We start from the raw sequence: 16,872 nt of genomic DNA on the forward strand, positions 1-16,872 counted from the left end.
AAAAAAAAAAAAAAAAAAAAAAAAAAAGTCAACAAGTACCAGGTACTGTACCAGAGGTTATCTGATCACAATCCTCACAACAAACTCACAGCGTCCTTACGAATACACCCATTTCACAAACACAGAAATTATGGCTCAAAAAGGTAGAAGTTTATCCCATGCTCTGCATACTCACAGCTCTTATAATGGAACCAGAAGGATATGTAAAAGATTGTGGGAGAGGGGAGGGGTTGACTACAAAGGGACATATAAGGGTTGATGGAATTACTCTGTATCACGACTCTAGTGGTAAATACGTGACTCGAAGCAGTTCTCAAAACCTATAGGACTGTACATCACAAAAAGTGAACTTTACTGTGGTACATTTAAATAAACTCATTTATTTATTCACTAAGTAACTTTTTAAAAGAAGATTATTAGACTCTCTCACTTACTACTGATTAAGAATGGCGCTGGGTCAAGCAAGAATCACCAATGCATGCTAAATCTAGGAGGTAAATTTTTTATTTTTAATTGAGCTATAATTGACACATAACAGTACCTTAGTTTCAAGTGTACAACATGATTTGTATATGTATGTATATATTGTGAAATGATCACCACAGGTCTAGTTACTATCTATCACCACACATAATTAGGAATTTGTGTATGTTGAAAACTTTGAAGATCTACTCCATTAGCAACTTTCAAACACATAATACAGTATTAGCTGTACATTACATTCCCATGACTTATTTACTTGTAACAGGAAGTTTCTACCTTTTGACCACCCTCACCCATTTCACCCATCTCTCACCCACTGCCTCTGACAACCAGCAATCTGTTCTCTGTATCTATGAGTTTGGGGTTTTTTTTGTTTTGCTTTTGTTTTTGTTTTAGATTCCACATATATGTGAGATGATATGGTATTTGCCTTTCTCTAACTTATTTCAGTTAGCATAAAGCCCTCAAGGTCCATCTGTGTTGTCACAAATGGCAAGATTTCCTTCTTTTTTATGTCTAAGTAATATTCCATTGTGTAGATATACCACATCTTTATCCAGTCATCCACCAATGGACACTTAGGTGGCTTCCATGTCTTGGCTATCGTAAATAATGTTGCAATGAACAAGGGGGTGCATGTATCTTTTCAAGTTAATATTTTCATTTCCTTTGGATAAATACCCAGAAATGAAATTACTGGATTATATGGTAGTTCTAGTTTTAGTTTTTTGAGGCACCTCCATGCTGTTTTCCACAGTGGCTGCACCTATTTACACTCCCACCAACAGTGCACAAGGGCTCCCTTTTCTCCACACACTCTACAACACTTGTTATTTCTTGTCTCTTTGATAACAGCTATCCTAATAGGTGTGAGGGGATATGTCATTGTGGTTCTGATTTGCACTTCTCTGATATTAGTGATGCTGAGCACATTTTCATATACCTATTTGCCACATGTGAGGTAAATTTTGATGAGGACCATGGTCTTAAAATGTTTCCTTATATTTAACAAGGAAAAAAATGTTAACATCTTGACTAGTGACCAAAATTGATATTGCCAATAAGAGGCATACAGACATGTAATGCCTCCTTGTGATTCCCTGAGAAGGACATATACCATTTAGGTAGTTAAGCATTAGACTATATATATATAAATATAATCATGACAAGAAATAAACTCCAAATGAGAAATACTCAGTTTTTGAAAAGGAACAATACTGTTTTTAAAATGTCAATGTAATAAGAGAAGACAAAGAAAGGCTGTGGAAATGTTCCAGATTAAAGGAGGCCAAAGAGACATGAAAACTAAATGCAATATATTATCCTAGATTGGATCCTGTACAGAAGGGTTAAAAAATGCCATAAAGGACATCATTGAAATCATCTGACAAAAGTGGAAACCAGAAGGTAGATTAAATAAATGTACTGTATCAATCTCAAATTTACTCCAACTGGTAACTGTTACGTAAGCGAATATTCTTATGGTAATGAAATACAGGTCAAGTGTACAGGGATAAGGGCCATGGTGTAGTCAAGTTACTGCAAAATGATTCGTAAGACAACCAGTGCATGTATGTGTGTGCATATTTGTGTGTGTGTGTGTGTGTGTGTGTGTGTGTATACACAGAGAGAGAGGGAGAGAGAGAGGGAGAAGGGGAGAGGGGCACAATATGATAAAGCAAATAGGGCAAAATATTAACAAAAGGGTATATGGGTATTTGTACTATTCTTACTTTGGTGTGTGTGAAATTATTTCCAAATAAAAAGTTGGGGTATTAGCAATGCTTAGTGTTCAGATCCCATGGCACATGGTCTATTCTCAATACAGCATCAAGAGTAATCCTTTAAAAAAGATGTGGCATGTATATATATATATATATATATATATATATACACACACACACAATGGAATATTACTCAGCCATAAAAAAGAATGAAACAATGCCATTTGCAGCTATAAGGATGGACCTAGAGATTATCATACTAAATAGAGTAAGTGAGAAAAAAGACAACTACTACTTACCAAAGTGATATCATTTATTTGTGGAATCTAAAGTATGACACAAATGAACTTATCTATGAAACAGAAACAAACTCACAGACATAGAGAACAGACTTGTGGTTGCCAAGAGGGAGGGATGGATTGGGAGTTTGGGACTAGCAGATGCAAATTATTATATACAGAATGGATAAACAACAAGGTTCTACTGTATAGCACAGGGAACTATATTCAGTATCTTTGTAATAAACCGTAACAGAAAAAATAAATAAATACATTTTTAAAAAAGAGTTAATCCTTTTAGGAGGGAGATCAAGAGCGCAGAGTGGGAGGACACTGAGCCCACCTGCTCCCATGAACACATCAAAAATACCTCTACATCACTGAAAACAACCTGGAAACTGGCAAAAAGGCTCTTCTACAACCAAGGCTGTGAAGAAAGATGCACATGGAGTCGGGGAGGAAGGGAGGAGAACCAGTTAGGTTGGGACCCAGGCCCTTAGCAGGGGACACAGAAAAGGAGGGGGATATCACACACAGGCTCAGGGAACCACCCTGGGAAGCAAGGGGTTTGAGCCACACACCAGGCACTCCAGCCCAAGGGTCTGACGCCGGTAACACAATTACCCTTAGCTGGTTTGAAAACCAGTGGGACTTACTGGAGGGCTGTAAGAAACCAAGACTCTGCTTGTGAAGAGTACGCACACACTTACTTATTCCCGGGAATAGCATGGAGGCTGCAGACTGAAAACTGCCTGGGGCTCTGACCAGCTGCCTGCTCCAGCCTCTCCTGCTGCAGCACTGCTCTCCACTAGGGCGAAGGCTGTCATTGCTAAGGGGAGTGCACACACTTAAAGAAAAGGAAGCCAGCTTGGACCTGACTCTGCCTCTGAATAGCGTGAAGGCAGCCATTAACAGCATGCACATCGGGCTGCAGGCTGAAAACTGCCTGGGGCTCTGACTGGCTTCCCAGACCATTCCAGCACGCACCCCAGCCCACACCAGGCGCCTGCTCCAGCCCCTCTTGCTCTCCACTAGGGATGAGGTGCCATTGCTAGAGGAGTACACACACTTAGAAGGATGGGAGCCGGCTCAGACCAACCCTCAGGGCTTGTGCTCCAGCACCTTGGGCGCCAGACCCCACCCAGACAGGATGGTGACTGCCACTGGAAGAGCAAAGGAAAAGCCCCAGCTCAAACCTGGCTCTGGCTATAGCCCCTTCTTCTATAGCCCTACCTCCCACCAAAGTGGTAGCTGCCAGCACACCCCAGGAGAAGACATGACCTATGCTCACTTCAGATCCAGCTCTCCCACCAAAGTGACTGGGCAAGCAGACTGCATAGGGGCAGTCCCACCCAAGGACACCCCTTCAAGATTGGGACAGGTAACCAATCTTATCACCTAACTCATAGAGACAGAGAAAGTTAAACAATATGAGAAAACAAAGGAATATGTTTCAAATGGAAGAACAAGAAAAAACCCTGAAAAAAACCCTAATGAAACAGACATAAATAATTTACCACATAAAGTATTCAAAGCAATAGTAAAAAGAATGCTAACTAAATTTGGGAAAAGAATGAATGAACACACTGAGAATTTTAACAAGGAACTAGAAAATACTAAAAAGAACCAGTCAGAGATGAAAAATACAATAAATGAAATGAAAAATGCACTAGAAGGAATGAACAGCAGACTAGGTGATAGAGAAGAACACATAAGTGATCTGGAAGAAAGAATAATGGAAATCACCCAATCAGAACAGCAAAAAGAAAAATTTTAAAAAATGACGATAGCGTAAGGCACCTCTGAGCCAACATCAAGTGTACTAACATTCACATTATAAGGATTCCAGAAGAAGAGAGTGAGAAAGGGGTAGAAAATGTATTTGATGAAATTATGGCTGAAAACTTCTTGAAGCTGAAGAAGGAAACAGATTTCCAGGTACAGGAAGCACAGAGTCCCAAGCAAGATGAACACAAAGAGACCCACACCAGGACACATCATAATTAAAATGGCAAAAGTTAAAGAGAATCTTAGAGGCAGCAAGAGAAAAAAAAAAAAAGAGAGAGAGAGAGAAAAGCAGAAAAACATACAAGGGAATCCCCCTAAGGCTATCAGCTGATGTTTCTGCAGACGCTTTGCAGGCCATAAGGGAGTGAGTGGCATGATATACTTAAACAGCTGAAAGGAAAAAACCTACAACCTAGGATACTCTACCCAGGAAGGTTATCTTTCAGAACTGAAAGAGAGATAAAGAACTTCTTGGATAAGGAAAAAACTAAAAGATTATCAGTACTAAACCAACCTTACAAGAAGTATTAAATGGTCTTCTTTAAGTGGAAAAGAAAAGGCTACAAGAAGTAAGAATTTATAGGCGAAAAAAAAAAATCCCACTAATAAAGACAAATCATATAGTAAAGGCTGTGGATCAACCACTTAAATATTAAAGCCAGTATGCAGATTATAAAACAAAAAGAAACTGTAAAAGCAACCATAACTATAATAAACAGTAAAGAGACAGACATGAAGATGTAAAATATGACATAAAAAACACAAAATATGAGGCAGGGGAGTAAAAAACGTAGATCTTTTAGAATGCGTTTTAACTTAAAAGACTATCAGTTTAAGTCACGTAGATATAATTATTGGTCAACATATATGAACCCCATGGTAACCACAAATCAAAAACCTATAATAGGGCTTCCCTGGTGGCGCAGTGGTTGAGAGTCCACCTGCCGATGCAGGGGGCACGGGTTCATGCCCCGGTCCGGGAAGATCCCACGTGCTGCAGAGCGGCTGGGCCCGTGAGCCATGGCCACTGAGCCTGCGCGTCCGGAGCCTGTGCTCCACAACGGGAGAGGCCACAACAGTGAGAGGCCCGCGTACCACACACACACAAAAAAAAACCAAAAAAAAAAACCCTACAATAGATAAACGAAAACCAGTAAGAAACGAACCCAAGCATACTACAAAAGAAAATCATATAACCACAATGGAAGAAACAAAATGAAGAAGAAATTAACAGAGAAGAACTACAAAAACAATTGGAAAACAAGTAATAAAATGGCAATAAGTACATACCTATCACTAATTACTTTAAATGTCAGTGGACTACAATTACTTTAAATGTCAAAAGACACAGGGTGGCTGACTGGATTAAAAAAACAAGACCCTTCAACATGCTGCCTACAACAGACTCACTTCAGGGATAAAGACACACACAGAGTGAAAGTGAGGGAATGGAAAAAGATATTTCATGCAAACAGAGACAACAAGAAATCAGGAGTAGCAATACGCGTATCAGACAAAATAGACTTTAAAACAAAGGCTATAACAAAAGAAAAAGAAGAGCATTGTATAATGATAAAGGAACCAATACAGCAAGAGGATATAACATTCATTATCATATATGCACGTAATATAGGAACATCTACATACATAAAGCAAATATCAACAGACATAAAGTGAGAAATTGACAAAAACACAGTAATAGTAGAAGACTTTAACACCCCATTTACATCAAAGGACAGACAATCCAGAAAGAAAATCAATGAGTAAACAATGGTCTTAAATGACACATTAGACCAGTTAGAATTAATAGATATCTATAAGACATTCCATACAAAAACAGAATACAAATTCTTTTCAAGTGCACATGGAACATTCTCTAGGACAGATCACATGCTCGGCCACAAAACAAGTCTGAAAAAATTTAAGAGGATAGAAATTATATCAAGCATCTTTTCTGACCACAATAGTATGAAACTAGAGATCTATCACAGGAAGAAAAATGGGAAAAACACTAACACATGGAGACTAAAAAACCAATGGGTCAATGAAGAAATCAAAGAGGTAATCAGAAAATACCTGAGGACAAATGAAAATAAAAGCACAACTTTCCAAAATCTATAGGACACACAGCAAAGAAGTTCTAAGAGGAAAGTTTATAGTGATACAGGCCCATCTCAAGAAACAAGAAAAATCTCAAATAAACAACCTAACCTACCATCTAAAGGAATTAGAAAAAGAAGAACAAACAAAGCCCAAAGTCAGCAGAAGGAAAGAAATAATAAAGATCAGAGGAGAAACAAATAAAATAGAGACCAGGAAAAAAAAAGTTCAATGAAACCAAGAGCTGGCTTTTTGAAAAGATAAACAAAATTGATAAGCCCTTAGTCAAGCTCATTAAGAAAAAGAGAGAGAACCCAAATAAACAAAGTAAGAAATAAAAGGGAAGAAATTACAACTGATATCACAGACACAAAAAAAATCAGAAGGGAAAACTATGAACAGTTATATGCCAACAAATTGGACAATCTAGAAGAAATGGATAAATTCCTAGAAACTACAATCTTCTGAAACTAGACCAAAAGAAATAGATAATCTGAACAGACAGATCACTAGCAATGAAATTGAATCAGTAACCAGAAAACTCCCAGCAAACCAAAGTCCAGGACTGGAGAGCTTCACAGGGGAATTAAACCAAATACACAAAGAGGAACTAATACTTATCCTTCTCAAACTACTCCAAAGTACTGAAGAGGAGGGAAGATTCCCAATTATGAGGCCACCATTACCCTGATACCAAAACTAGACAAAGACACTACAGAAAAAGAAAATTATAGGCCAATATATCTAATGAATGTAGATGTAAAAATCTTCAACAAAATATTAGCAAACCAAATTCAACAATATGTAAAAAGGATCATACACCATGGCCAAGTGGGATTTACTAAAATGATGAAAAGGATGGTTCAATATCCACAAATCAATTAATGTGATACACAATATTAATAAAACAAAGGATAAAAAATCACATGATTATCTCAATAGACTCAGAAAAAAACATGTGACAAAATTCAACATTCATGCATTCATGATAAAAATGCTCATCAAAGTTGGTATAGAGGAAACATCTCAACATAATAAAGGCCAATTATGACAACCCCATAGCTAACATCATACTCAATGGTGAGAAGTTTCTTCTCTAAAATCAGGAACAAGACAAGGATAGCCACTCTCACCACTTCTATTTAATATGGTATTGAAAGTCCTAGTCACAGCAATTAGACAAGAAAAAGAAATAAAAGGCATCCAAACTGGAAGGTAAGAAGTAAAACTGTCACTATTTGCAGATGACATGATACTAAAGAAAGAAAATCCTAAAGTCTCCACCAAAAAGCTATTAGAACTAAGAAATGAAGTCAGTAAAGTTACAGGATCTAAAATTAATCTACAGAAATTTTTTGTCTTTCTAATACACCAATAATGAACTATAGGAAAGAAAAAACAAAAGAAAATCCCATTTAAAATCACATCAGAAAGAATAAAATCATAGGAATAAATTTAACCAAGGAGGTGAGAGACCTATACTCTGAAAACTAAAAAATACTGATGAAGAAAACTGAAGATAATACAAAGAAATGGAAAGATATCCCATGTCCATGGATTGGAAGAATTAATATTGTTAAAATGTCAATACTACCCAAAGCAATGTACAGATTTAATGTAATCCCTATAAAAATACCCATGACATTTTTCACAGAACTAGAACATATAATCCTAAAATTTATATGGAACCACAAAGACCCTGAACAGCTGAAGCAATCTTGATAAAAAAGCATAAAGCTGGACATACCACACTCCTTGATTTCAGACTATACTACCAAGGTACAGTGATCAAAACAGTATGGTGCTGGCATTAAAACAGACACATAGATCAATGGAACAGAATAGAGAGCCCAGAAATAAACCCATGTATTTATGGTCAATTAATCTTTGACAAAAGAAGAAAAAATATACAATGGGGAAAGACAGTCCCTTCAATAAGTGGTACTGAGAAAACTGGACAGCTACATGTAAAAGAATGAAATTAGAACATTTTCTCATACTATATATGAAAATAAACTCAAAATGGATTAAAGACCTAAATGTAAGACTGGACACCATAAAACTCCTAGAAAATAGGCAGATCACCCTCTGACCTATGTCATAGCAATATTTTTTTGGATCTTTCTCCTCAGGCAAAGAAAACAAAGGCAAAAATAAACAAATGGGGCCTAATTAAACTTAAAAGCTTTTGCACAGCAAAAGAAACCATTAACAAAGTGGAAAGACCACCTACTGAATGGGAGAAAACATTTGCAAATATTTGCAAATGGTATGTCTGCTGAGGGGTTAATATCCAAAATATATAAACAGCTCATACAACTCGATATTAAAAAAAACAAACAATTCAATTAAAAAATGGGCAGATGACCTGAATAGACACTTTTCCAAAGAAGATATACAGACGGTCAAGAGGTATATGCAAAAATGCTGAACATCACTAAGCATCAGGGAAATGCACATCAAAACCACAATGAGATATCACCTCACATCTGTCAGAATAGCTGTCATGGAAAAGACCACAAATTAAGAAATGTTGGCATGGATGTAGAGAAAAGGGAGCTCTAGTACACTGTTGGTGGGAATGTAAATTGGTGTACCCACTGTGAAAGCAGTATGGAGGTTCCTCAAAAAACTAATAACTGAACTACCATATGATTCAGCAACTCCGATCCTGGATATATATCCAAACTAATCAAAAATAATGTACATTATCACTTGCATGTAGAATCTAAAAAATAACACAAATGAATAAAACAACAAAAAAAGAGAAGCAGACTCACAGATATAGAGAACAAAGTAGTGGCTACCAGTGGGAAGAGGGATGAGGGGAGAGACAAGATAGGGATAAGGGATTAAGAAGTACAAACTACTATGTATAAAATAAATAAGATACAAGGATACACTGTACAGCACAGGGAATACAACCAATACTTTGTAATAATTTTAAATGGAGTATAATCTATCAAAAATATTGAACCATGGTTGTACACATGAAACTAATATTGTAAATCAACTATACTTTAATAAAAAAAAATTTTTTTAAGGGTAATCCTTTAGAAATATGACAAAGATGTGATGTCTTTCTCTGCTCAGAACCTTCCAATGGTTTTCCATCTCGCTCAGAGTAAATGCCAAAGTGACTGAAGTGGTCTCCAAGACCTTACTTTTCTGTCCCAGATACCTCTAACCTAATCTCCTCCCACACTCTCCCTCCTTTCTTTGTTGTGCCACACTGGCCTTCTTGTCTTTGAATATGTCAGGCACACTTACATCTCAGGGCCTTTGCACTTGCTGCTCCTTCTGTCTAGAAGACTCTTCAGACACATATCTCACTCCCTTGCCTCCTTCAAATCTTTGCTAAAATGCCACCGTCTCAGTGAGGTTTTTCCTGATCACCCTACTTAACACAGGAACCCCTGCTATACCTAGCCTTCCCTATCCTCCTTAATTTTTCTGTACAGTATTTACTTGTTCCTTGAATACAGGGACTTTATATGTTTTATTCAATGCTATAACCCAGTACCTAAAATAATGCCTAGCATATTTTGGACAATACTTGTTGAATGAATGAATGAACAAGACTGTGTGTACAAAAAAGCAGTAAGACAGACAGACAGCCATCAGGAGACGGAAGTGGCATCTTGTGCAGGGCAGTGGGACCAAGGGGCAGCCAGGTGGACACTGCCTGGAGTGGCACACAGGTGCAAGGCTACCTGCACAGTTGAATTTATTTAAATTAAAAAAAAAAAAAGCAAGACATTCCTATAAGGTGACAGAGAATCAGGGAAAATATGGAAGATTTATTTATTAAAAATGGAATTTTAATTATTTTACAGTTATAATGGAAGATCACATTGGGTACTATTTATCGTTAAATTGTGACTGACTTAAGATGCTGAAGTATAGTTTATACCTGAAAAAGGATGAAGTAAAAAAATATACACCCATGACTTCTAGAAATACACCGAGGACAAACAGCCAGACTCTATTACTCTCTGCAGATTTATAGTGTTTAACCACAATTATGCCTCAGTACTATACTCACATCCTTTCATGTGCTCCTACTTCACGTCCTATCACATTCACCAGAGAGGCTGTGTCAAAACTTGTCATACTCTTGAAGACTCAAAACCCTCCCGTGCTCCCTCACTCTCAATAACCAACCTCTCCATTTCATTTACTGAGAAGATCAATGCAATTCTATCTCAACTCCCTCATTTACATTCTCCATTTCAATTTCTCTTATATCAGCACACATTCTTTCCAGTCTAAGAAAAAGAAGAGTCGCTCCTTTGTTTGTAATTCTTTAGAAAAGATATATTCTTTAGAAAAGATTTAAGTATGATATAAGGTCTGGGTTTGCTATAATTGCTTCAATTTCCATTTCACTTTAAAGCTAAAAACTCAATTTAAAAAGTGCTTTGAAGAACTGCTATATACAAGTAAATTATGCAAATGTGTAAAGAATAAGCAGTAATCCTCTGATTAACCTATTCAATTAACAGACAAATGTGCAATGTTAACTGCATAGTTTTATAATATCCTTAAAAAAAGAAATTCCAGGATGGTCTTTCCAAAAACATTAAGTTCATTAGCTAGTTTTATTGTTGGAATTGAACTGTTAAGCAGGTGAAAGAAATCACCAGCAGAAACCTTAAACACATCTAACATATAAATTACTACTATATTTCTTTATTGTTCAGCATTAAACATATTACATCACTATTTTTACAAATAATTTTTAAGGTATTTTAATACCAGCCTGAGCCAGTTCCACATTGAAAGCTCTCAGTGCAAAAGCAGAGCTTCTGGATTCTGCAGGGAGTAGCAGGGAGCATAAATAGCCTTCATAATCTCGTTTCCTATAATAAATAAGCAAAAAAAGATAATTACTTTTCACTTTCCAAACTGCACACAAAAAAATACTGACCAAAATGAACCGAAAACAAGGCTTCAACTCAAAATAGCCCCCAAGTTTCCTATATTTTATATCTGTTTCTCTACAATTATAAAATGTTTATCTGCTTCCAATCCCAGACCAGTTAAAATGAATAATCAATCTCTATTAATTTATTTTGACTTATATAATATATATATATATATATAATTTTAACTGTTTCAGAATCACTTTGGTTTTAGTAAGAATTCAAATGAGTTACAGATATAGAAATCAAGAAAACAGTGCCAGCAAGTATTGGTATGAACTCACGGTTTTGAATGCATAGATAGATATATACATAAGACAAAGAGAACAATATGGGGGGTGTGTGGGAGGGTGCGCCTGTGTGTATGCGCACACACTCACACTTACTTCTATTTCCCTACAGCATCTGCTGACAAAGCCTAGAAACAATGATATCCGCCCCCATACCTGCAGTATCAGAGAACACACCTTGATTTCTCCACTGAAAGAAACTAAGGCTCCTTGAAGGAATGACTGTCTCCAGGGCTGGTGGAAGGAAAATACCAAATAAGCCTGAAACATCTTCTTGAGCAGAAAGTAAACAAATGTTCAAAGAATGGAGAGACTTGTTAAAAGGACAAAGAAATTGGCTTGATGAAGTTCTATTGCCCAAGTCTGGGACAATTTGAGCATCAAAAAAATAATGACAGTAAAAGATTGTAACAGGACCCAATGAGCTCATACCAACATAAATGAATGAATAAATGCAAAGAGAAGGAAAAATTTGACAACCAGTACAATGCCAACTGATAAACCTAGAAGACATGATTGAATTTTTAAAATCACCACTTGATAACCATCAAAGTAAAAACGGATTCAAGCAAATATCACTAAATGTCTGAAAATGTTAAACAGGTAAAAGTTTGATAGAAAAAGAATATTTACATAGTATTAAAGTATCTTCTCACAAAATAAATATTATTTGCTAACATTCTTATTAATTTACAAGGGAGAAACCTGAAAGACACTTGAGAACCAAGTAACAAAAAGTTCACTCCACAGTAACAGGATAAATCAACACCATGTGCTTTCTGACATGATACTGAGAAAAGAACAGCATAACTTCTGTAATATTCCTGCAAAAATTGTGTAAATCATGAGTAAACATTAAATAAACCCAAACTGAAAGTCTACAAAGTAGCCTGTCCTGTTCTCTTAAAAAAAAAAAAAAAAAAGTCAAGTTCATGAAAGATAAGGACTGAGAAACTGTTCCAGATTGGAGAAGACTAAAGACACGTGACAACTAAATGTAGCACGTGATCCTGGATACACAGAAGACATAAGAGACTAATTAGCAAAATGTCAATGGAGTCTGTGGATTAGATGGTAATACTAGATCAATTTTAACCAAAATAAAAGGGGGGTAATGGGGCATCTACATCTTATTCTCAAGTGGTTCAAAACGTTAACAGTGAGGGAATTTGGGTGAAGAGTACATTGCAGCTCTGTGTACTATTTCTGTAACTTTTATGTGAATTTGAAATTACTTTAAAATGAAAAGTTAAAAATATATAATCCTTAACTATATTCATTCTAGGATGACTTAAGTATAAAGTGCTTACCAGGGCTTCCCTGGTGGCACAGTGGTTAAGAATCTGCCTGCCAATGCAGGGGACACGGGTTCGAGCCCTGGTCCAGGAAGATCCCACATGCCGCGGAGCAACTAAGCCCGTGCGCCACCACTACTGAGCCTGCGCTCTAGAGCCCATGAGCCACAGCTACTGAAGTCCATGTGCCACAACTACTGAGGCCTGCGTGCCTAGAGCTGATGCTCCACAACAAGAGAGGCCACTGCAATGAGATGCCCACGCACCACAACGAAGAGTAGCACCCGCTGACCACAACTAGAGAAAAGCCTGCGCACAGCAACGAAGACCCAGTGCAGCCATACATACATACATAAATATAAAGTGCTTACCAGACTGCCTATTGACAAGCCTACTTTCACTGTAATACACTGGAACCTTAATATAACAGCATTTCCTATAAAACAGTACTCAGTATAAAATGGGTCCAACCTCATTCCACGGAGTTTAGGTTTGAAATTCAGACTACTCCCACTTTTCAATTGGTTCACACTTTGTCCTGCAGCTAACAGAGACCTTAAACCTTCACAATTCCCCCAACTTCCACATAAACAAAAGGGAGAGATCATGAATAGATAGCAGTAACCTTGTTATCACAAGACAGCTCTACTAAAAAATCTCACCATATGCGGTTTCAGCTACAATATGGAGAGTTCAGACAAAACTTTATAGCTCATACTTGTAAATATATACAGATGTAAACATTTCTAAATTTTATTTTATTATAAACAGTCTCTAAACTTCAAAAGTGTTTAAAACACGTGAAAGTTAATATGAGACAGTAAGAAAACACTGAACAGGAATCAAACTACAATCTTAATTTCCATCATTCAACTAGTTATTGACAGAAATGATACCAGTCATGTGTATTTCCTAACTTGAAAAATGAGGCTTGATATTCTACCTGTTTCGTATCTCCTTAAAAATAACCAACATGTGAAATACTTCAAGTTTCTTACACGAAAATGAAAAATGAAATGAAGACATAACAGAACTGTAACAGTCTCTGGGAAATAAGATATTCTACACAGCTAATGGTTTGCCCTGTTAACAATTTTTAAAATACTTTGGAAATTTTTCTAAACAATATTACCCTCTTCTTTACATTAAATAGGATATACTATTTTACCATTTCTTCATCAATCAGGATCATTGTTATCAACGTTGATTACTGGTATACAAGGATAACCTATAAATAGCTAACCAAGGTCCAGTTACCTAAGAACTGTTCCAGATAATGAGAAATGCTATGCTATGATGGCTTTATACAGCAGCAGGGTCAATAACCTTTCATTCATTCATTCATTCAAATATTTATTCAGTGCCTAGCACGTGCCAGGCACTGCGCTAGACACTGAAGATAGGTATAGACTTCAATCTAGCAGGGAGAGACAGACATATGAGAAGTAAGCATATCTAGTGCCAGGACTGCTATGCTAATTCCATGGACCTGTGCCACTGAAGCACAAAAGAAGAAGTGGTTCCTCAGTGAGGCTGGAGAACTGCACTTCCAGATATCACCACTGCCACCTCCTCATCTTATTATAACACTAATCCCAAGGCCTGAGGTGGTGCTCCTCAAACCAAACCCCAAGAAGCCTATGTAAATTAGGCTTGAGATTTTCCCAGGAACCTTGATTCCTAGAAGATCCTCGGCTGGCTAATCTGAAGTTATAGCCTAGTATCTTGTCTGATATTTGGAGGCCTTGCATAAGATACATGTCCAAAACAACCCTGCACACACAATTTCGGAGGCCAAATCTTGCAAAGATTAATGGACAATTAGAAGTTAAACGTTCTAATCTTCCTTTGAAGTTCATTTTGTTTTTATTTTAAACTATTTATTGAGCATTTGTTATGTACCAGCATTTTTATATACATCATGTAATTTAATCCTCACAACCATGTTATAAAGTAGAAGTAGAAATCTACTAATGAGGAAATAGCTGACTCTTAAAGTAATTAACTTTCCCAAGTGACAGAGCTAGGATTAATAAACTCAGATAAGGTCTGCCTGCTGCCTGCTTTTCGATAAATCGCTAGAGTCAACAGCCTCCATTCCACCTAAATACCAATATGGACAGATTAAGTATCTGGCCATTTATAAACATATATTTGAGAAAAGCTGTTATGTGATATCCACAGACAATTTCTAAAAGAATATATAAGAAATTAGTAAGAGTGATTCAACCCTGGATAGGAAAGTTAGGATACTACTGGTGTCAAAGAAAAATTGCACTGAACGAGTGGATATGGATGGCATACATTTTGGTAACTTAAATGTCTTACCATCAAAAAATGATAACTTAAAAATTATATAGATGAATATAATCTTTTTGGCTTTTACAATTCTTAACGACCCGATTTCCACTAATGCTACCTTGTTTCTCCTACAAGCAATCAACAAGTAAATAAGGTGGGGTAGGAACACTATTTTAAAAAGTGATTAAAAACGAAACAAAACACTGAAATGCATGGGAATGTTGTCGTTATGCTACATTTTGCTACAATGGAATTCAAAAAAATTGGATATACTAGCCCAATCAAATTCAAGATAGTTTAACTATTCTAGCACTTCTCAGAAGTCCTTGAGACCAGGTACTTTGAGACTTTTTGCCACTGTTACGAATTAAGGGCAGCAAAAGGGCAGCGGGGGCGGGGCCGGGGGGTGGTGGTGGTAAGCCATTCACTCCTGAAGTCAGGCCTGGATTCCAAGGCAGGCCCCTGCCCACATGTACCAGGTAACCTGATTCATCCAATTTATCCCGCAAATGATTAACAGCGACTGCTATGTGCTGCTATACCTTTCGCGTGTTACCAGAATAACTGACTTTATGAGGCTTAGATTCCACTGAACTCAGGTAAATTCCATAATCTCTCTAAACCTTCATTTCCATGTCTGCTAGATGAGATAATAAAGTTTATACCGTACTCACTGTACCCCTGCTTTGTGCCAGGCATTGTTCTAAATGCTCTAATCCACATAACTGTAAGTGGTAGGTCTACAACTGTTCCCTCACACTTTGTAACGAAAATTAGATAATTTACTTGTAAACTACTTTGTATAGTGCCCGACACATAGGAAGAACTCAAAGTTAACTACTGCTTAATCGAAATTAGTTACTAGCCATCTTTCGAATTTTAAAAAGCTATTCATGCAAAGCGTTTAATTAGGTAGAGTTAAGGCTCGGGCAAGGTGACAGACGAAGGCATTTTGCCACAAATTTGTGACCAGTGTGAAAGCTCCTGTTGCCTCACTGCCCCATCAACCCGAGCTCACACGCTGAGGGACACAGGGAAGGTGCAGGTCCGCCCCGAGGCCCGCCGCGCCCACCAGCGTCCCTTTCGGCCTGCTCCCCGACCTCCTGGCCGGGGGCAGTCCGGCTCGCTCACCGCAGCAGCTCCAAGCAGTAGCGGTCAGTGCCCGAGATGCCAGGTCCGCTAACCGCGGCCACGCTCCGCCCGGACCCCGCGGGCTCCGGGAGCCGCCATGCGTGCGCCCACAGGCCCCTGGGCTGCCGGCAGCGGCACAGGCCGGGGACGCCGGGCCGTAGCGGGCCCCACGCCGACACCAGCGTGGAGGCCGCCATGACAGGGACGCCGCCGTGCCCTTCGACCTCGCGCTGTTAGCGCGCGGACACGCCTCTCCTCGCCACGCCACGCCCCCGGCAGCTCTGTCTGCGCACCTCTTAGTGGCGGGAAGGAGACCGCTGGGCGCCCGTCGGAGATGAGACAGGTGTCGCTGTGGTCCCCTGCATCTGCGCCGCCGCCGCCGCGCTCCTCGGCCTTATAGGTTCCAGGAAAGCCCCGCCTAAATTCGACGGATCTCGCCCGGGCTCTCCCCCTTCCTTCCAGGTTCTTCTGAGGATGTATTGATATTCATCGAGGCAGTAGGAAAGAGAATAATTTGACAGTTTACTACCTTGATTTATAACTTTTAAACCCTTATT

The 16,872-nt window shown here is 38.1% G+C and overlaps 1 protein-coding gene across 5 annotated transcripts in view; it reads right to left on the bottom strand.

Moving 5' to 3' along the window:
* Positions 1-16,512, bottom strand: part of NDUFAF6 (NADH:ubiquinone oxidoreductase complex assembly factor 6) — a 56,166-nt gene extending 39,654 nt beyond the window's left edge. For 3 of the 5 annotated variants that reach the window (XM_024756619.1, XM_024756618.1, XM_024756617.1), the window contains exons 1-2: positions 16,316-16,512; positions 11,136-11,235 (exon numbers count right to left, since the gene is read on the bottom strand). In XM_024756619.1, the coding sequence (XP_024612387.1) occupies positions 11,136-11,235; positions 16,316-16,512 (297 nt within the window). Of the gene's footprint in view, positions 1-11,131; positions 11,236-16,315 lie in introns of all 5 variants that reach the window. The other 2 variants (XM_024756620.1, XM_024756621.1) reach the window with 2 other exon arrangements.
* Between the last annotated feature and the right edge of the window lie 360 nt (positions 16,513-16,872).

Source organism: Neophocaena asiaeorientalis, unplaced genomic scaffold, assembly GCF_003031525.2.
Source record: "Neophocaena asiaeorientalis asiaeorientalis breed wild unplaced genomic scaffold, Neophocaena_asiaeorientalis_V1.1 scaffold29, whole genome shotgun sequence".
Classification (NCBI taxonomy): Eukaryota; Metazoa; Chordata; class Mammalia; order Artiodactyla; family Phocoenidae; genus Neophocaena; species Neophocaena asiaeorientalis.